This window comes from Pezoporus wallicus, unplaced genomic scaffold (assembly GCF_028554395.1).
Source record: "Pezoporus wallicus isolate ANWC-B61680 ecotype Strahan unplaced genomic scaffold, APGP_CSIRO_Pwel_v1 contig_13766, whole genome shotgun sequence".
In the NCBI taxonomy this organism is placed as follows: Eukaryota; Metazoa; Chordata; class Aves; order Psittaciformes; family Psittacidae; genus Pezoporus; species Pezoporus wallicus.
Genome location: NW_026635291.1, coordinates 1,131,022 through 1,152,986, shown reverse-complemented (window position 1 = coordinate 1,152,986; position 21,965 = coordinate 1,131,022). Strand labels below are relative to the sequence as shown.

Here is a 21,965-nt window from a genome sequence, read left to right as displayed (position 1 = left end):
GAAGGGAAGAGCAGAAGAGTGAGGGGGGGGGGTCCTGTGCTGCTTTCTCTGCTGCCAGCGGGACAGAAAGGGGAAGAGTCATTGAGAATGCAGAGTCTTTGCTTGCTGTAACACTGTTTGCAACCACGGTGCCTATTGTGGGAGTGCAGGAGGTGACTGCAGTGGGAAAGCTGTGCCCTTTCCTCCCAGGCCTGCTGGGTTTATGGCACTTCACGCATGGTCCTTCCCCCTTTTGCTGTCGGCAGCAGCACGCAGCCCGTTCTGTTCAGTTACACTTTACAGTTACCGTCGGGTGTTACTCCTTTGGCTTCCTTGGAAACCCTCCTTGTGGATCTGGTCCCCTGCCAGAAGATGATCTCCCCGTGCAGGGGGGGGCTGCTCTAATCCCTTTGGTAGCGAAGTGGTGTCGCTCGCGCCGTGTGCCAGCTCCAAGCTGCTCTCCGGGTGGTTTTGACTTCCTGATCGATAAGGGCCCCTTTTCAGCAGATAAAGGTCCCACAAGAAGATGCTTTCTCTCCCTTTGTGAGAACTTTGTGCTCCTGCCTCGACAACTCCTTTTAGGAACTTCTTGGATGAGCCCCTAGGGATGTGTGCCAAGGCACTGCAGAAAAGAAAGCAGCAGCGCCTGGGAAGTGCTGTCCCTTCCCACAGGGCACCGCTGCACGCACAGCCACTCTCTGGGGCACACAGGACCCTTTCTTCTCTGTAATAAATGACACCCGCAGGGTTTTGCTGCCAGACGTGTCCGTGGGGATCCTTCCAGCCCTGGTTTTGGATGAGCAGACGCTCAGAGGTGGGCCCCCCCCTCCCCAGCATCAGCTCACAGCAGTCCCTGTGTGCCCCTGGGGGCATGAAACGGCTCCGCTGCAGCCCTTGTGCTGCTGCAGTGATGTGTGTGGAGCTTGGCAAGGCCACGGCTTGGCAGTGGGCACACGGTGGGGTGAGGAGGGGAGCGATGCTGGGGAGTAGGAGATGTGCTCTCATCCCACAGGCACTGCCAGGGGTAGTGAGTGCCCTGCAGCAGCCCCATGTGCTTCTCAACGTCCAGGGTATTGAGTGGAACCTCTTCTATAGGAAGTATGTGTGTGAAAGGATTGGAAGCAACAGGAATGATCCCGAGTAAGGAATGGCTCATAACTTACCGAGTCAAAGGTTTCCCTCCTCTTTCTTAGTTAAAATCTTGGTGAAAGAGCATTAGTTTTAGACAGAAATAAAATGCAAGTGGTGCTTCCCTCATTTTCCCCCTGAGCTCCCTCAGTTCACTTACTTAATGGCATTAGTTTTACAGCCCTTAGCTCTGAATGAGTGAGAAAGCATCTAAGCGGACTGAATTCTAATCTGAAGCACTATTAACAAAACAGTATCACATTTCTAGCGGCAGGATAATTTGTTTTCCAAACAGTCAGGAGATGCAGATGTCGTCGGTGTTTGCATTGAAAACAGTCAGGAAACCAGTCCCCTAGGCGCAAAGAGCGCACATGCATTCTTCATTAACCGAGAGTGGACGGAATGGAGATTTTCCATCTGTAAGGACGGGTTTGTGATGTTCGCTGTGCGGTTCTGCGACGTTTTACCGATTCATTCAGGCCTAAAGACATGCTGCTGAGAGACAGAGGTGCCCTTTCTGCCCCGTGTGCTTCACTGGTAACAGGCTGCTCAGCAGGGCATCGCAGTGCTTCGGGGGGTGCCTGGGCCGCACTGGGAGCGGGGTGCCCGTCCCCGCACCGGTTTAGTGAGACGAGGAGGCAGGTCCTGTGCGCGGCGCAGCCTGTCCCTCAGGAAGCAGCTCCCTCACCATCGCTTCTGTGTCCAGGCCGAACGTCTGCGCGGAGCCGGAGGTGCTCATCGTGGGGCAGCGGCAGCCGCGTGTCCAGGCCTTCACCCGCAGCGTCCAAGTGTGGAAGCCGGACTGCGGCGCCCGGCGGCGGTGCGCGGGCTACGAGCGCAGGTGCGTGCTCTTCCTTCCGAGCGCTCTGGGTTACGGGGAGCCCATCGTGTGCCCTGGGGGGGGTCCGGCCCAGGGACCAGCCTCACTAACTGCGTGGTACCCTCAGAGGAGCCGTAGCAGGCAGCAGGGGCTGTGAGCATGGGCAGCAGTGCGAATAATGGACAAGTAATGGACCTTTGTTACCTACCCGGTGGGCAAACTGCTGTGCCCGATCTTCTCTGTGCTCCACCTGCTCTTCCGCCCTCATCGGCCGGCTACAAGCCTTCCCAAAGCACTGATTACGGTAGTAGTTTCAAAGCAGCATCTTGGACTAGAGACAGCTTTAAAGCCTTGGCTTGAGGAATTCCTCCTAACCTGTAATTGCCGGTAATTACCGTGGTGATGATATCTGCGTGGTGGTTCCAAAGGAGCAGAGTCCCTCTTTTGGCTGTGTTTAATGTTCAAAATGAGAGGTGCCCTGTCTGCTCCTGCTTCAAAGGCTGGGAACTCTTGAGAGCCAGATGCCCCTTTGGTCCTTTCATGTCTGGTTTTGAGGCTGTAAGTCAAGGGACTGAAGTGAAAAAACTCTGTTGTACTTCATTATAAAGATCAGAACAGCCTATGCTAAACCTGTGTTCCTGGTGGGAATACAGAGGTGAAGCCTGGAGGTACTATGGGGGCTTTCACACAAGGAATTCTAAAAGCAAGGCAGCAAAAGGACTGTGAGCAGAACTTAGCAGTACAAGAGCAGAACTTCCCCCAGGCAGGGTTTTGTCCCACATCCCCTCCCTCTGAACTTCTTCTGGGAGCTTATCCCAATAGGTGGAAGATCTCCTGCCAAGCTCCCTTGTGCTGAGCGGCCAAGGGCAGCAGAGCACGGGTTCAGCATTCCCAGGGATGCTCCCTCTGGAGCTGCTCCAGCTGGACCTGGCTCTGGCAGCACAGGGAGCAGGAAGCGCATTAACAGCTTCAGGATCTGACACACACGGGGCTGGCCTGGAACTGCTCCTGGTGCCTTTGAGGACATGGATGCAGCCAGGAAAATCCAGCATCTGCTCTTCCCTTCCCTGGCACATCATTCGGTGCTGCTGCCCAACTCGGCCGCTTGGCAAGGAGCAGCACCAGTTGCTGATGTGCCATATCCATAGGTGTTAGAGCTGTGTCCTATGTGTAGTTAGTGTCCTAAAATCCATGGGCATGCTCAGGGTGCTGCAGACCCTGCCACAGCCCCATTGCTGTGCCTGCAAGTGCAGTGTAGGGGGGTGAGCTGGGGACAGGAGGTGGTTTTCTATTGAGTTTGTGCATTCTGCAGCCAGGAGCATTTGCTTTCAGAGGACTTGCATGTATGGGATTGCAATGCTACCTAAAAGTGAGCACAAACCTTGCTCTGCACCAGCCCAGGATGTGGGCCCTGCCTGTCTGCTCCTTGGCAGCTGACCAGCGCATCCCCTGGGCTGCACATCCCGCTATTCCTGGGAATGGGATGGTTTTCCTACTGGTTGTGCAGTCTTCCTGAATTAGGTAAGGATAGGAGGTAGCTTTGCTCCCCCTGCAGTAATGCATCTTGGAGGAGCAGCAGCACTGCCCCAGAGGGGCTGGATGCCGGTTTTCCAGGAGCAGGATTTTCAAGCCTTAGTTCTGGGTTGTTCAATGTTTTCTGTGCCAGGGACTCCTTAAAGCACAAAGGAAAACAGAACCACTGAAGATAAAGAATCTCTGCGGTTCTCTCCAGTCTGCAGCATCCGGATACCCACAGGCAGCTGAGCCTGGCAAAATATTTGCATCTCCTTGAGAACCCACTTGAGCCGAGTTAGGGATGTGAAGTGTCCAAAGGCTCGTGGAGATGAGGGTGGGAGGGAGCAGAAGAGAGCCTGGGGTTAGTCCTGAGCTGTCCTGCGTTCATTTCTGACCTTACACAGGGCTGTGGAACAGGCTGCTCACTGCCATGCATGGGAAGAATGGTGTTTTCCAGCCTGTGGCATCCACTGTGTCCATTCCTGTTTCCCAAGGTGCTGTGTTTGCCATAATGGGCTGGGCTGGGTGATCACTCTGAGTCCCATGTGGGTCCAGCTGGACCCAAGCCCAATTGCTGGTTGCTCTGGTGTCTGAGGGACTGCAAATTGCTTTCTCAGCTGCTCCTGGGACACAACTATTTCCTTCTGAATTTGTTAACAGCTCATCCAGGGAAGCATTGGTGTCTGCTCCTGTTTGTCAGCTGTGCTTCCATGTGCTGGCTGGCACAGGAGAGCAGCCACAGGGCTCCTGCATGGGGGTTGATGGCTCACTGTGATTTTGGGGGGGGAGGTGGCAGTTTGCAAGCATTCAGCCAGACCCAAAGAGCCAGACTGAGCTGGGGTAAATGCTTCCAGTGGACACGTACAACACATCTGCGGCACCCAAGAGCTGTTGTTGTTTGTCCGCTTCGCTTTGGTGCGCTCGGTTTCATGTTGTGCCAAAGGAGCTTTTTGAGAATCAGCTTCAAACGTGGTCCCTGTTTCAGGTTTCCCAGAGACAAAACAGCGAATTTCCGGGGAGGGGAAAGGGTCACTTCTGTTTATTTGTGCTTCAGATCAATCCCTGCTTCCCTGCCCCACATTCCACCCTGGAAGTCACTGGAAGGAGGCGTTAAAGGGACCTTCAGCCCCCAGTGGAGCGCGGTGTCCCGGCTCTGCCGAGCCTGGCTGTGGAAAACACAACTACGTGATGAGCTTTTTGAGCCATAGAGTCAGGGAATGGTTTAGGTTGAAGGGACCTTAAAGCTCATCTGGTTCCAACCCCTGTCCCAGGCAGGGACACCTTCCACTAGAGCAGCTTGCTCCAACCTGGCCTTGAACAGTGCCAGGGATGGGGCAGCCACAGCTCCTCTGGGCACCCTGTGCCAGCGCCTCAACACCCTCATAGTCTCTCATATCTCCATCAGGATTCCGATGGTTTTTTAGCTCAGACACCCCCTTTGCTCACTAGAACTGACTGAACTACCTTAACATTTAAATTTACGAATGAGTCGTTTGAGAGGAGCTCGGAGCTGTGAAATAGCTTAGCAAAGGAGAAGAGTCAGGGGTGTTATAGGACCCGGCCGCTCATCTCTCCTCTTCCCAATTGGAGCACATTAAGAAGTGTTTCCTTGGCATCAGCGATCATTGCTAGACCAGGTGGAAAATGTCAGCACATTTGAAAAGCTAATTCCTGCCTCTGTGTGCACCCGCAGGTAGAGTTACAGCCTTCCCGTTCCCGTGTTCCGCAGGAATTCACGTTGTCCGGGTGGAATCTGGGTTTGTTGTCTTTCAGAACTGGCTATTACACGGGCTACAGGCAGGTCTACAAGGTGATGTACCACACCACGTACAAGTGCTGTCCAGGGTGGTCCCAGCTTGGAGGTGATGCCGGCTGTCTCTACCGTGAGTATCGTGCTCCTCGGGTGCGAGTCTCCCTCTGCTGCTGGCAGGGTTGGGTTTGGGCTGAGGATGCTCAGTCCAAGCCCTATCCCTGCAGTAAATGGTATAAAAAAGGCTTTAAAAAGAGCTGGGATGGGGGGGTTGTTATTTGTATTCCTTTTACCTGTGCATCGGGGGGGGTTCTCTGGCTTCCCAGGAAGTGCTATGTGTTGCTTCCCGGTTTTCCCATTTCCCCATCGCAGCACGGAAGGGTTTTCAGTCACATTCATTCCTCCCATTGCCAAACGCCACTAAATGTATAAAATCAGGCCCAAACTGGTGTTTCAAGTGGTGCCGTTGGCAGAAGCTCTGGAAAGCTGTAATCCGAGCCCTGAGTGGGCTTGTCCCTCACTACAAAAGCCAGTAATTGCTGTCTGTGTGATCGAACGTGCCAGTGACGGATGATGTGCCGGCTGGTTGGTTTTACTCGGCCTTCATTAGAGATGCTTCCTTGGAAAAGGCAGCCTTAGGCCAATTGCTGGGGAATTTGGCCTCAGTGCTGCACTCCCAAAGGACTGGATTTTGGCCAGTGGTTCCTCATTGGAGCCTGCTCCCTGGCCATTCCCACTCCAAACCGTGGGTGAGAGTGGGATTCATCTCTCAACTGACTGGGATGAGGCTCCTCAGCTACTTTGGAAAGGGGGGGGGTTGGGTGCTATAACTGTTACTTGAATACTCACTGAACTTGAGACCCACCTTGTCCTCCCCATCGCCTGCTCCCTCCATAGCCAAAGGGTGAGCATTTGGTCCTTGTGGGACCCAGCAAGGGATGTTGAGGCACCCCATCAGCCGCGTCCTGCTGGGGATATACTGGTCTTTGCTTCTGAGGTGTGGAGAGCAAAGTAAAATCTTCTCTTGAATCAAACAAAGGCTTATCTGAGCATGTGTGTAGGAATAAATGTCGCCATCAAGGCAGAATCACCCAGGCTCCCTGCGCTGTGTTATTAATTCTCTGCCTGGCTGCATACTAGAGCTCTGATCCTTTCTGAACTATGCTATTGGAGGTGTGCTCCTGCCTGCACCATAGAAAAGCAGCTTCTTTTTAAGTAATAGGCAGGCAAGCCAACAAAGGGTTTGGGATCCAACCTACCTTGCCAGCAAGGGGATGAAAGCTGCTGTGGCCAGCTCCATTGTAAAGGTGATTTAGGTCGTAATTGAGCCACAATGTAGGAAAATGTCTCCCACAGGTAGTCACCTTTTGTTCCATAGAGAAGCTGCGTATGCCTTCTGTGTGCTGTGATGCTTGAAGCAAAGGTTTGAAAGGCAAGAAGAAAAAGGTGTGCCTAGCAGCCAATCTTTATTCTTCCTATTCAAAAGCCTGCAGCACAGGAGAGCAACCCCACTGTGCCGGAGGAAGCTCCATGGGTGCCCAATAACCCGCTGTCGGCGCACGGATAACCACCTCAAATGAACTCAGACCAGTGCGGGCTGTGATGGTTTTTCCTGCTGAGGAAGTGAGTAATTCCATCCAGGAAGGAAGCAGGGAAAAGGAAATGAAGCTGCTCAGGGCACGCTCTTAACTCATCATCCTCATCACTGGGACCAACACTCGGAAGCTGGACAATGGTCTCCACAGGCTGCTGGCTGCAGGGTCAGAATAGAAAGAGGAAGACTAGAAAAGAGGGAGGTGCAGCTCTTTGAGACTCTCAGTTAATGTCACACTCGCTGCTGATGTGCTGCTGGTGTTTATTTTCTTGTCGTGCTTCCGTCGGTAGTTCCTGCTGCTCTCTTTTAAATGGGTCTTGTTTACACGTTTGCTGTGTATTATTCCCAAGAGCAGGAAAACTAGTGGATGTTTTGCAGCTGGAGAGTAAGCTGAAGGCCAGGTTGCAAAGTCCTAGCTTTTCCCTTGCTTCCCCCCATTCAGCCTTATACTTCAAAGCGAGAATGTGGGTGATGTGATCAGTTAAATGGTATTTCAGGAGGAAGGACAGGGATGCATCCTGTGCCATGGCTGGTCTAGCGTAGCTGGAGGAGCATCCCACAGCCTGGACCGAGCCCATGGGGTGGCTCTGCCTGGCTGGTACCCATGCAGGAGTTTCTATCCTGATCTTCAGACTCTCCTAAGGAATGCTTCTGGTTTCTTCATAACTGAACCCTCATCCCGAGGAGCTCCCAGCTTTCGGGTTGCAGGGGTGTGATGACTTTTCCTGCTGTGGCCTTGACCAGCTTGTTCTTCTGGGCCAGAAGAAGGTGTAGGAAGGACTGGCCGGGGAAATGAGTCACTAAGTATTAGTGTAGTGCTGAGGCAGGGAAACAGCCAGGGCATGATGTGTGTTAGAGGGTTTTCTGCTCTGCACACAGCAATCGCCAGGCAGCCTGTGATCACTGGTGTAGCTGAGCTGAACACAGCGAAGCTGTGCCAAAATATGTCAGCAGGATTTGTGGCCCTTCCTATCTGTCTCCAGAGATCATTGATCGTGTTCCAGGAGCACAAAGGTGGGGAAGGCTGTTGCTGCTGACAGTTTAATTAGAGCTGTCGGAGGCCACACGATGGAATCGCTCCAGCAAGGACATCTTATCTTGCCTTCCCTCGGAGGCTGGCATCCCATCACTGCAGCACTCTCCTCGCCCCAAATGCTGGCCTGTTCATCACTTTCCATTAAAATACTTAGAAATCAACCCATCTGATGTGTTCTTAGGGGAAATTTTCACCACTGTAGACTTGTGTGTAGCTGGTCAAGGCCAGCTGAGCCTTCTGGTAGGAGCATGAGGGCTTATTGCACTTCCATTGCCTTCTGTCCTGGAGCATTCATCCTCTCAGTCCTTTTGGGAATGAAAAAGGTCAGAAGTCAAGACACCCTCTGCATTTTTAGCATGGCATCAGGTTCTTTCCCTGCTTGATTACTGATAGATTGACTTCCAGAGTAAGCTTCTCAGTTTCAAGTGGCCTCTGAGATGCTACTTAAATTCCACATGGGTTCAATAATGCAGTTAAAGCCCTTGCTGATTAGGATGAGGGGCCTGCATGTCTGGCAATCCTTGTGGCCTCTCCTTTCACGGCGATGGGTGGGAATGCCCAAGCCCAGTTCTGATGAGCAGGCTAAAGGAAATGGAGCAGCCTAAGTGAGCAGAGGCTGGCCAAGAAGCAGCTTGGCCGTTGTGTGGCTGGATAGCTGCTTCTGCCAGCAGCGTGGTTTGCTCTTTTGGTGCCTCCATGGAGAAGCTCGGTTTGAGCTGCTGGTCTAAGGCTTCAGTCACCCTTCCCGGTTATCGTTAATTGGAGTTTTTGTTCAGATCAGGCTCTGCTCTGATTTCCCTATTAGGGCTTCCCTTTGTGTCTCACCTCTTGGCTCCTGGAGGCTCATTGTTTTGTTAGCTGAAAGGCTTTGCCTGAACTTCTGAACCTCGGTGTTGGTTGGACTCCCACCGTGGGCTCCCCTAGGAGACCGTCTTTGTCCACGCGGAGGATGGCCACGTTGTACCTCAGGGAGCCCATGCGCTGAAGGAAAAGTGCTTTTCCTCATCACTCTTCCTTTTAAATCAATCTCTTGTCTTCCCAAGAACCCCACCTTGCTAACTCCGCACCAAAGATGCTGTCTGGCCTTTCAAGCAGAAGGCAGCCATGCTTTCTGTGATTTATCCTGTCTTCCCTGTTTCCCACAACAGTGCCATTACCCTAGTCCCAAATTTCTTTCCATTAAATTCTGTCGCTCTGAATTAGGAGCTGATTTGCAGAAGGCTTGGAGGACACGAGAGAGGGAGACTCGCAGGCCCCCGGGCCCCCTGGGCTGGGAAGTGGGTTGTTGTGATTTCCACTCTGGCTGTGCCAGCCTGAAACACAGAGCAGGGAATTGTCCGGCTCATTCAGGAATTCTGGGGCACAGCCAAGAATAACACCCGTATCTTCTAATCCCTGGTTTGTGTCGCTGCAATTGCTCCTCATATTTTCCATTGTTGCGCTTTGGGTTTCACTGAACTGCTTCAGAGGGCTGAGTGATGCTGGCACACAGGGCTGGAGACAGGCTGAGCTTCACTGGGCCCCTGCCTAAAGCATGGTTCTTAGGGGACCAAGGTGAAGTAGGCAGGGAAAACCAAATCACTTCACTATGCAATTTGGCCACAGAGCCAATTCTGTCTAACAGTGTTAGGGCCTGAAGAAAAGGCATAAAGCAGAAGCCAGCCCTTCTTGCAAGCCTACAGCCAGCCACACGTGAGGCTGCAGCTCCAGCAAATCCTGGTGCACATCTGGAGATGGGAAGTTGCAATGAAACAGTCACTGCCCAGAGCTCCTTCTGCTTTGCCATGTGGGAGGACAGGCACAGGGAAGGGTTTGTGATCATCACATGCATGGCTCAGCTGGGCAGGATGCTTGGGAAAGAGATTCCCAGGTTCCAGTGTTCTGTACCAGCAGCCCAGCACGGGGTTGAGACGGGATCACAGTGGTCCCCAGGGATATGTGGCTATGAAGAGCAACTAAAACATTAGATGAGAAAATAGCAGGTTTCTGAACCAACATTTCATCACTGTTTCATTAGTTTAGGGAGGTGAGTATTTGGGTTTCAATGCTACCTTTGTATTGCTAAATAATCCTTTTATTTTGGAGGCAGGATTTGAAGAATCATCAGGTCCTTAAAGAAGCCAAAGCTGAGGCTCGAATATTTCAGCTATAGTGCATCTAAGGTGCAAAGTTTGAGGACTTTGGCTCCCAGTAGTGTGTGCCTTTGGACTGGGATAACCCTGACTCTCCCAGCAGGAGACAAACCTCGCTGTTATCTTTCCCCATATTATTTCCACTAAAGCCAAAGCCAAATCTCATCTCTGCTTCAGCAGAGGATGCTTTCCTAAGGATGCAGCGTGTGTTCGCAGGTTGATGGTTCACTTACTCTGCTGGCAGGTTGCTCTGTGCAGGGCAGCAGCATCTTCAGTCACCATAACTGGTGGCTCCATCAGTGCTTGCTCTGTGCTTCTCCTCCACAATCTGTGTTTCTGAGCCAACAGGTTTTGGATTGCCTGGTCTGTCTTTTGTAATCTCAGCTACTTGAAATAATTATGTTCTCTGGATCCATCAGCTGGATCAATAGGACACAAGGGCCCCAGTAACACGCAGGTGACCGTGATGCTGTTGGCAGTTGCGGCATATTCCTTGCCAGGATGCTTAAACTGTAATCCATGGGTCCCCATTGCTGCTCTTGGACCAGAGGTGTCTGCAATCCAGCCTGGGCTGAGCAGGCACCTCAGGGTAGGTGACTGGGAACTGCTGGACCAGCTCCCACTGAGAAATGCTGGATGATACCATGAGATCTCTTGCACCATGTTGACAGGTGAAGCTCTTTTTGCTCCCCATCGACAGGAGCTTGTTCTGTGTCCGTACACTTTGACAAAGCATGGCACATGTGACAGCATCGCTTGTTCACAGTGTTTCTCCTTCCAAGATGATCATTTTCTAGTGGAAATTGAAACCATTGGCTGTGTTGTGTGAGTTATGGGAAATAGACGTTTCACTGGAAAAACACACCCTTGTTTGTGGTTTTATTTGGGCGATTTCAAAAGGTGGATTTCAGAAGCCTAATTGGGCATTCTCTGTCTCTGTGTACATTTTACACTTCACTTGGTGAGAACAGAGAAACGTGGCTGCTCAGGCTTCCGTACAGTTTAGCTCTATTTCATCCCTCACCCCTTCGGAAGGTGACGCTGCTTTTGGGTCACTGGGAAAGCTCAGAGGAGAGGTGGGAAGCACCTTCCAGGGGTTATTCCTGACAGGTATATCCCATTTCAAAATAAATAACTTCTTTACCTGATATGATTCTGCACAAGCCATTTTCTGACTATTATGCCCACTTCTTGGCTGGAAAAGTGTTGTTGCATCAACAGTCCTGCAGCTCTGCTGCTGATTTCCTGCTAATCCTCACATAGCTGCACTGTAAAAAACCCTTAGACGTTGCCCAAGGTATTTTACCTCCTGTGCTTTGAATTTTGAGTGGGAACTTCATCAGGGAATGTGTGTTTATTAGTGAGTGTGCACTTCCCATCCTGATCTGGGGAATTCTTGTATCCCTCCTCTCTGCAGCTGCCTGTGGTTACGGGGTTTGTTTCAACGGTGGGAACTGCGCAGAGGGATCATCGCAGCTCTGCCATTGCTCCTCTGGCTTCCAAGGACCCCGCTGTCAGTACGGTAAGGAGCCTTTGCGTGTTCTTCCTTTCATTTTCAGGTGGAAGGGGAGAGGGTAAAGACAAGGGATGCCCCTGGCCGCTGTTCTACCTGCAGAACTCCAATAATCCGCTCTCTCCTGGTTTTGGCCACTGTTTGTAACGTTTGGGGAACTTGGATGTTTGGAAAGGAAATGCTTATCGTGACTTGCTGTGAAGCATAGCCCTGCACTGTACAATAGCCTTTATTCCTGGCTGCCATCAGCAGTGGGATTTGCTGGAATCGGAGAAGGAAGCTGATTAAAGTTGGGTCAAACAAAGAAACCCCGGGGTCGTGGCCTGTGGAGTGAAGCTCAGCCTGGGGGAGCGTGGCGATGGGCTGCCACAACTGGATCAGTGATATCCTGCTTAGGCTTCATTTTGGGGCGGCTAAGCTTTATTTAATTAGCCTTCATGTGATATACAAATGCTCTTCCGGAGGTGCTTGTGTTTCCCGTGTTCGGTGGTTCACAGATGTTCTGATCTGGTAACATGAGAGTCTATAGCAAACAGCCCCTGAGAGCTGGAAGGGTTCCCTGCGCTGCACACACGGTCAGAAAAACCCAGCCCCAGAGTGACCAGGACAGAGGGTGGGAAGGTCACCACGAGAGCTCAGCAGCTCAGGGAGCATGTGCATCCTGCCACTGTGTTATGAGAGGGCGAGGTCTTAGACCCATACAGTAGTTTGGGTTGGAAGGGACCTTCAAGGCTCATCTAGTCCAACCCCCTGCAATGCTTTCCATTATTTATAGCATTTTCCAAAAGCCACAGTCCTTGCCACAGGGAATGTGATGATGGAGGATACGGGAAGATCCCTGCCACAAATTCCCTTCCGCTTCCTTTCTCACTGACTCCTGTAAATGATTTTTCTTGGTAAATGCTTTTTCAACACATTCCTGGAGGAAATCTACTTGTCTGTATTCCCGTCTTCTCCTTCACTGCTCAAAGGACTCAGGGTGGTTAACTTCTGTGGTGCCAGCCAGCATTTGTGCTGGGTCTTAAGGATGGGAGGCTTTTCCTCACCTGCCACCTCTAAAAAGCTATCCTGGTATTGGAGATGGTGATGCCTTCTTGAGAAACAGCTCCCCAGGACAGTTGTGCAGCATTTACTGGGCTGAACTGGGGCTCTCTGATAGAGAGGCTGTTTAATAAACAGTGTGAAAATAACCCAGAGGGAATGCTGAGTTGCTCCATGGTGATATTCTTTAGTGTCATTCCAGAAATCTCAGTGTCTGATCTTAATGGTATCACCTTTTCTTTCCTGGAGGAAATAGGGATGTGTCTGTTTTAAAGGCAGGACGTTCTCTGTTCTGGCCAGGCTCTTATCATACCTTTCAGCATGGGATATTTTTACTGGCCAGCCTAGAGCAGCAGCAGCAATCCTGTCCTTACCCTGGCTGGAGAGCAGGCGGAATCCCATCAGTCTGGCTCTCAGGGGTGAGATGTCCTTCCTGAGCTCCCTAGCTGCTGGAAGTGGTAGTGTTTGAGCACTGTCCATCTGCATTAAATCCTCTCACTCTGAAGGCGAACCTCTCGATAGGGCCACGAGAGCTCTTTCAGGAAGGTCTGCACTACATCTTGTTTACCTATCCCAGTTTCAGCACCTTTTCTGCTACCTCTCGGTGCCTTTTTGATCCAGTAAAGTGCTGTCACTGTTGGGATTTATCTCCCTCCCCCCCAAATGTGGTATTGCCAACCTGCCATAAGTGGAGTACAAAAGAGGAGGTTGAGCTGAGCAATGTTATAGTGACTGGAGAGACTGCTTCGGAACGGAGGGAGCAGCTGGGTTGTCCCAAACTCCTTGGTTATCTTCCATGTCTGGTAGATGAAAGGGTTGTAAATGGAGTGTTTGAGGTTTGGTTTGGGCTGAGGCTGTCTTTTGGAGCTCCCCTCTTTGAGCTTGGATGTAAATGACCTTTCTGCAGAGGGCTGGTTGCCGGGAGGGAGGGGGTGCTGGGAGCCTGGGCTCTGCTCCAAGCCTTCCCAAAGGACCCTCAGACCACCCGAGGCTTCGGCGTCCGGGTGAGGTGAACTCGGCATCCCCAAGCAGCGGAGCAGCTCCGGTGCTGCCCGAGACCTCACTCACCGGGGGTTGGAACGTTCACGGCAGGGATGGGGAGCATAAAGCTTGTTGTTATTTGCCTGCCTCTCGTGCTGCAGATCAGCTGCTCGGCTTCAGCCTTTGCTTACTGACCCTTTCCTGGTGGAGTGGATCCTCTCAGCAACACTCAGACTTGGGGCTCCCTGTGGGAATGCTGCTGCAGGGACAGGACCCTTCCTAATTAGCCCGGCTGCGTTTTGAAGGCTCGGCCAGCCCCGGGCTTCTTTAGCTGTGCACAAAGGAGAGGTCAACTGTAAGCAAGCAGGGCCCGTGATTAGTGTCTGCTTTTGCAAGGGCAGCTGAAATGGCTTTGTCACCGCTTCAGGAGACCATTATTGCCCCTTTCTTTCCTAGCGCTGCCCTCATTTACACAAGCATTTGACATGCCCTCCGTGTTGTTTGATTGACTAACGACCCTATTTCTCCTGCTGATCTCTGGAGCTGTTCAGTTGAAGCCTCTGCAGTGTGTTAGGGCATGGGCTGCTTGGGTGGAGGCGTGGGAGAGAGGGGTTTGCAGCAGCCTTGGGGCTAGAGGTGGTAACCAAAGAGAGACACAGGCCTGCAGAGCACACAGAGTTGGAATGGGAAAGGTTTTGTCTTTGGAAGCAAAGGGGCAAAGGAAAACACCTTGTAGACTTGGTCCCAGGAGCCTCTTTCCAAGTTGGAAAGATGCCCCCAGAGAGCATGAATGGGTGACAATGCTTGGTTGGGCTCAGGTGACTTCCCTGCACCAGGGAGATCCCAGTGCTGATTCCAGAATGACAATAGCAAGATATTGTGTTGGTGTTGCATGGATTTAAAGTTCACAAGGCCGATTTAAAGCCCATTTGTGGGATGAAATAGTGGCAATGGTTCTTCGGGTGTCAGTTTATTGGAGAGAATACATATTTAACAATACCAGGGCTAAATTAAGCTGAGTGTTTCTCCAACAGCCAACAAGTCTGGATACTCTTATAAGCAGTCTCCTGATGCAAAGGCTTAACCTTCTGCTGTGGAGGGGAGAAGAGCCTGAGCCCAGACATTTCTGCTAGTCCGTGGTTCTGCCGTGCAGCTCTGCCTGCTGGGATTTTCCCTCTTTTTGGCTCAGGAAGGCAGTGGAACAAGAGCAGCTTGTGCAGAGCTCTGCTTCGTCCTGTGCTATCTGCTTGTCCATCAGCCAAACACGAGGTATTTAATAGCTGGCAAACAGGTAGCACTGAACTCTTTGAAGAAGTCGGTGAGAGGAAACAAGCCAAGGGTATGCAGGGGCTTATTCAGTTAAAAAGAAGGAGTCTTTTGTGAAGCAAGTCTTTAAAGGAAGAGGAAGGGTGCTGAAGCTGGAGGAATAGCTGGGGTAGTACCTGCGAAATGAGTTTCCTTGGACTTCCATCCTTTGGGAAACCGGGGGCCCAGGATCCCTCACCAGGACGCACAACACAGTGCTCATTGCAAGCTTCCTGGCACGATCTCTGGATAGAAACCTGGACGTAAATGCAGGGCAATTACTCTATGAATAACTTCACAGTTCATATGATTTGAGTTTCCAGAGGTTAACTGGAGTACAGTGAACAGCCCTCTGCATGTACGCTCTCACGTTTAAAGTGGTCCAGCTTTGTCCAGCATCATCTATGAGTGATGTAGTGTATGCACATGCAAAATACTACTGACATGCTTGTTTAAAGGAATATGATAGTGGGTGAAAAAGAGACTAAAGTCTTCAGGGCCTTACTGGATTTGAAACATGGCTTTCTTGTCCTCTTCAAGCTTTCCTTGGGTTGAACTCAAGAATTAAGGATTTCATTATAATTTAAAAGAGGTGATTGTGTTCAGTGCAAGAAAAATGTATGGCTTAAGTTCTTGAGACGACTTGCAGCTCTTTGCTCAGGTTTTGGCAAACAAATGAGAGAGGAATCCTCTCGCTGACGTTGCACGGGTTTGAAATTTCCATGTAGATCTTTACTGCTCCCACATTAAGGTCTGTCAGGGGTAAGAAAAGCTTGGAAGGGGATTTCTATTGTGCCATGCAGAGAAGACCACATCTCCACCCTGTTCTGAGGGATTCCTACCTTGGTCCAAGCCCTGTGAAGTGCTTCAAAGTGACGCACGGGGTTTGTTTCCCTTTGTGAGGACTGAAACTCCTCAGCACCTCCCGTGATCAAATCCTTCATTACTGCAGTGCCAGCACCATGGCAGAAGGTCGGCTCCGCGCTAATCTCCCTGCAAGGATTTCCGGGAATGTCTGCAGCCGGCTGTGACCAATTAAAAAGGGGGGTTGTGTTTGCAAGGCAGCTCTCGGAGCTGACAGGGCTCCAAAGAGCTTTACATTTAGGGAGCAGGGTAGCCTACCCTAAGCATTTTCTTCTCCTAAACTATCTGTTGAAAGTAACAGAGCCCGGAGCTGAGACAGGGGATATTTATATAGGGGAGCAGACTGTTTTCCAAGCGATGAAAAATACTCCAGTCTCACAAAGGAGCACTGGGATCCCATCGTGTAATTGGCAATAGGAAGAACTGGATACCTGAGTGCCAAGTAGACTGAATTAATGCTGAATCCTTGGACCGTTACTGGAGAGGACGAGATCATCCCCCAGGTCTGGTAGCCAAGGGCCATCCAAGCTTCCAACTGCTCACCCAGCTGGCTGCTTCCTCGAAAAGACAGACTGATAACAAACCACAGAGTGGTCCAGCCTATGGAAGGACCGTTTCGGGGGCATGGCTGAGGTGTGCCGCTTCTGTCTGCTTGTGCTTGGCCACTCGCCCCTTTGCGTTTGGCTGTTGTGTGTAATGGAAGAGAAGTGACCCAGGACGGCTTAATGCTCAGGACCTGTAATAGTCATGGAATTGTTTAGGTTGGACAAGACCTTTCAGATCCTCGAGTCCAACTGTTAACCTAATCTTCCCTTGTTTCCTGGGGATCTCGTGGAAACTGGCGGTGCGGGATCCACACTGGCCATAGGCACAAGGGAACGGGTTCCAACCAAAACAGGGGGTTTAGTGAATGAAATGAGGAGCGGAGGCCAACGCAGAAAAGATAAGCACTGCTGTGAAACCTTCCTGGGATTTTCAGGATTAATTCCTGCTTGCATACATAGCACGGTCTGTAATAAATCATCGGAATGTTGTGCTTCCAATTTCTGGGTTTGGAAAGGTTGGAGAAAATATTTTCTTACTCATTATGTGCTGCCTTCTCCAAAGCGTTTTTGTACAGCAGTGCTCTCTAGCAGGTGATAACATCTTTTAACCAGCCTCTGAAAGCCCTTATCTCCACCTCAGCCACAGGTTTGCTTTTCATTTCTTGCTTCATTTGTTGTGTTTCAGTCTGTTTCCTCTCCTTTGGTCTCAGCGCTGCTGTAGAACTTGTGTGATAATTCAGGAAAGCCTACGTTGAGGTTCCAGTCATTACAGATGCTCCTCTTCCCAGGAAGGTGCTCAGAGGATTCCTGCTCCAGAGGTTTAGTTAATGAGAGTTATCAGAGGAAGGGAGGACACTTTCTGTATATCCTTGATCCAAGTTCAAGTGCTTGTGCATTCCTCTTGTGCAATGCAGGTCTTTTCCTGGGCCATAAGCTTGTTCTTCTGTGCTGCCTTAACCTGCCTAAGCTGGTTGATAACAGAGGGGAGGGAAATCTCCCACTGACATCCCCCACAAGCAGATTAAGGGTGGCAGAGCCAGCAAAGGCGTTTGTTACAGCCGCTTTTTACTGTGAAATAGGTTACAAACTTCAGGTGAAAAATGGCATTTTGGAAAATGGGAATCCATCCTGTTGTGCGTATATTTGTGTATGGAGGTTTGTGAACAGCAGGATATAACAGTATATACGTGGCTTATAGCATATTAATACCACCAGCTAGTATTTAAGAACATATATTGCATTTTAACAGCTCCCTCATTGGAAACATGGAAGTGATTTGCAGCGCAGTGACTATTTCCCTATTTTCTTTATCATCCTGGCCATACACGAGCACACAGACCCTTCTGGCACACCCAGACTCACACTTCACCAAAGCCAAGTGGCTCCGCGTGCACACGCAGACACGTGCTGTATATAGCTGTGCAGACAGTTTGTCTTTGCATAATTCAGTGTTCGTGGGGCCTTTGTAACCCCTTTAAAATGGGAATATGAAGGGGTTAGACCCTCTGTCTCCATAAACCAGCCAAGAAGCGTATTGGAAGGCCAGCAGGTGTTTTTAGTTTGCTGTATGTGAATGCATATTAACTGTCTGTCTTCTGCCTCCCCAAGCTAATAAACCCTCAGTTGAATCTGGAAGCCCTCCACTCAACCCCAGAGCAGCAGGCGGCCCCGCATGGTGATGCCAAGAAGTCCCACCAAACTCCATTCTCCTCCATGGACCGTCTCTCACAGGCTAGACACTGGGGCTGCTGGCCTTTAGCTGCTCTCTGAAGTAACATCGTGTTGGTTTGCTTTCCCTTGATGCTGGGCCACGAGCTGAAAAGCCTGTCATTTAGGACACTGTCATTGCTGTTGAGTTTTGCCTTGCACATCACTGTGCATGTCATTGGCCGGCCGGCTCAATTGTGGGTGCACACAGGCCGTGGCTATTGGTAGCTTTGCAGTGGATGTTTCTCACCCTAATAAGTGCATCTCCCTTGCTCGGGTGCCTTCATCCAGGCTTCACAAAGAGGTCTTGTAGGTGGCAGTGATTTAACTCTTACCGCACTGATTTGAGGTGGGACCCCACTGCAAACAGTACAAATGAACAGTGACAACAAAGATGTAGAAACCCCCATATTTGCCAATTAAAATAGTGATTCTTTTTCTTTAGAGATTTAAGGGCTTGCTTAAAGGCTGGCTAGATCACTACCAGAGCTCCAAAGCAGTTGTTTCGAATCCACGATAATGGAAGTCAGTCATGCTGAGTCGTGGTCCTGGTCTGATCGTCGGAGATCAAAGAGCCAAAATAATTCAGCCCTGTGTGATAAATGTGAGTGATGGGTAGGACGCTGGGTGCCTTTCGCTGCTTTAATGGAACGGTGAGCAGTGGATAAAGGGGATGGGTGGGTTTTAAGCTGTTGAAGAGAATCCAGGGGATATGGTGCCTTTCCTCAGCATACCACTGTGTTTCGTGAGGCAGGCTGGGTTTCAGTACAGCAGATGCTGAGATAATGGAGGCCAGATGTATGTCATTAGAGGATACCTCTTTTTACCAGCTGCAAATTGTCCGTCACTTCCTCTGCTGTACAGTTCATCGTGAGAAGCTTGAATTCCCACAATTTACTGGTATCTCAGATGTTATCAGGCTTCTCTTTAACTGATAAATAATGGGTTTAAGCAGCCCAAGCCAATCACAAGTGGAAAAGTCAAATAATACATTGTGATTTGTATTTGTTCAGGAGCTCTGTTATGCTTCGCCTTGATAAACTTGCCCAGAAAATTATATTCTGCATTTAACTTGTAAACCAAATCCCTAGAAAACTCCAAGGATTTCAGTGAAGGAATGCCAGAGATGTTTTTGTGCTTATGTGAGAGTAAGACATGGCTTTTCACTTTGCAGTCTCCAGTGTAACAGGATATGCTCTTTAAAACCACACATTTTTAAACTGCAGAGATGGCTAAAAAGAGACCATTGAGGCGTGCAGGCAGTAGGAATGCAGAATGCACCGTGGCATAGCTGGGGATGAATTTGTTATCCCCAGCTCATTATCAAAATGCTATTACTTTACACAGGCCGTTCATCAGAAAGGAGCTGAGGTTTCTGCGAGACTTCGTACGTGGTGTTTGATGCATCTCCGTAGCACACTCTGCTAGTTTCTTAGTCTGTGTATGAATTAGTTCTGGGAATACCCCACTTTCTAAGGCTTTTTCAGATTCTTCCTTCCTGTGTGTGTTTCCCAGGCACAACGCTTCAGAAATCCATATTCTTGAGAAGGTTTGTAAGTCATTTCATCTCAAACCTAGACAAAAGGCTCGTGAGGAAAACCCTGCCACTGACTTACTCTGGGGACTTGCAAGGAATAAACGACTCAGGTCTCCTACAAGGGAGGTGTCTGAGGTGTCTGTACCACCATTTCACATAGCTGGAAGTGCAGCACCAATTCCTATGCAGTGCATTGACCTGGGCCTTTCTAAATGTGCCCATGGAGAGCGGTGGTGTTTGAAATGTGTAGGAGAAACAGATGTAGAAAATGGGTTTTGGGAAACAGGAGATCAGGTAATTGCTCTGGTTTAAAGTGATTTAGGCACTATCCCCCTCCATTGCGGGCTGGGGAACAGCCCTGATCTGCGCAGAGGAATACTTATTCCTAGCAAATAAATACATTATTTCCACCTTTGTTTTTCCTGGTTGCTCAGGATCCCACCTCATTAATAGTGAAGACTTGGGAATGTCAAGTATCTGGAGTATCTGGGTACGGGAGGTGTACAATGGATCTCTGGGGCAGGTGGTCACTGAGCTCCATTTTCCTCCTGGAGGTGTTTGGCTCTGATTTGGTTCACCTCTCGTTCTGATGGCCTGCACAGCACTGAACGTCCCTGTCGAGCAAAGAGCTTTGAACTGAAACTGCTTCTTCAAGAGGGAATTTCAAGTTTCAAGCATCACATCTGTGCTTTTTTCTGTCTTCCTTTTTTAACTTGTGAATCTAACAAGAGGCCGGTAGCAATGACCCTTTCATTAGAGACAAAAGGGAGCATGTATAAATGTCTTTTGTGGCTTGGCAGTGAACTTGCTGAGGACAACATAAAACGTGCTCATTAAATGCTCTTTAAACAGCATTGCTTTTTGTTTGCAGAAGCAATGTGATGTTTCATCCCACCATTAATTGCCTAATACCAATTATGGCATAAACAAGCCATTTGCTATTGTAACTTTTTCGATGTATTTTTCAAGGTTCTTACTCTTGACACCTCTTGTGCATCTGGGGACGTGAGCGGCTTTTGTACTGGAATATAAATGATGGGACGAGTGATCAATAGTTTTAGAACATTAATGTTACTGCAGCTCTTGAGAGCCTCACAATAATCCCCCTTGGATGCTTTGTCATATTGAACTTAATTATCTGGAGACAAAGAGACTAGGAGAGGATTCTGTTTTCCCATGGCATTGCCAGTTCAGAGTAAGATGTGTACTGCCCGTTGTGCATCAGGAGCTGAGTGAGCAAGTCCCAGGGGAGAGGTACCCTCTGTTGGCGTTGAACAGTCAAAATGTTGCCAAGTGCCTAGAAAGACTGGGCAAAGAACAACTGTGATCACTGACCCTGCTGGTTATAACCTTTCTACCCGAGGTCAGAGTCTGCTTTATGGTCTTGGAGCGCTTCTGACTCTGTTCCAGCCACAAAGTGGCAGGAGGCTGGAAGGAGCAGCTGACGGTCGATGCTTCGGAGCTTTCACAGATGCTTGGTTTAGGATTCGCATTCAGTTTGAACCTGAGCAGTGAAATGTCTGAATGTCAAACCAATTCTTCTCGTGCCCGTACCTCTCGTTTCCCGCTTTGGAAGCGGAGCCTTCTCCGTTGTCTGGTTGCGGCTTGTTTGTAGTCATAGCTGGGGCTTTCTAACTTAGCACCTGCACCTTCTCTGTTCATTTCTCTTGAAATTCACTTGCTTCCACTCACCCTGTAGCATTGCTGTGAGCACCAGCGGGTGCATTCCCTGGTACCTACACTGGGGTTGTCTCTGTGAGGGCAATAGGAATGATTACGTTGGCATCAATGCTTTGTTCCTTCTTTGAGTGAGAGGAGAACTTTGATTTCTTTATTCTGGTTAGCCTTCTGCTAAGAGACAAGTGTTGATCCCCATCCCAGGAGGGTGCTTTCCGCAGCTGAGCAGCTCTGCCACATCCCTGTAGCAGCTCATAAAGCCATGGACAGACTCGGGTGCATGAAGCAGCACAGCTAGCAGGACTCCTGAGGTAGGTATGTCTTTTGATGCTTTAGCTGGAGAGCCCGCAGTGGCAGGTTACATGCCTGGGCCATGGGAAGGCAATGTGGTGAGGCTGGGATGTATGTGGAGCCCACATCTCCACTTATCTCCAGTCCCTGTCTGGACTCTTTAGAGCACCAGTGTTTCTTCTAAACATTTCCACTAGGTTTGGATCACTTGTAGCTTGATTCTGTGCGGGTCTCACTGGCTTTGGACTGGGGCAATGTCACTGGTGAGAGCAAAGCCCTTGCTCATTGCCTCGCCACCTCAGATGTGTGGCACTAGGTCTGGCCTAGCCTGGGTGCTTTGCTGTGGGAGCAGGAGACCAGACCCATTTAACCAAGCTCTGTTCAGAGGCACGTGCCATGGGGACACAGGGCTGAAGGTCACCGGCTGCCCAGTGAGCACAGAGCCTCACCCTGGCATGAGAAGCAGTCAAGAGCAGCACAAACCCGGTGCTGACGTTCACACCTTCCTAGCTCAGCCCTGGCAAACGCATCCGTGAGCTCATGGAGCTGA

General features: G+C 50.2%; 1 protein-coding gene across 3 annotated transcripts in view; it reads left to right on the top strand.

The window, feature by feature from the left end:
• MEGF6 (multiple EGF like domains 6) overlaps positions 1 to 21,965 on the top strand; it is a 76,964-nt gene that overhangs the window by 329 nt on the left and 54,670 nt on the right. For all 3 annotated transcript variants that reach the window (XM_057418079.1, XM_057418063.1, XM_057418071.1), the window contains exons 2-4: positions 1,814 to 1,948; positions 5,216 to 5,325; positions 11,372 to 11,476. In XM_057418079.1, the coding sequence (XP_057274062.1) occupies positions 1,814 to 1,948; positions 5,216 to 5,325; positions 11,372 to 11,476 (350 nt within the window). The remainder of the gene's footprint in view (positions 1 to 1,813; positions 1,949 to 5,215; positions 5,326 to 11,371; positions 11,477 to 21,965) is intronic.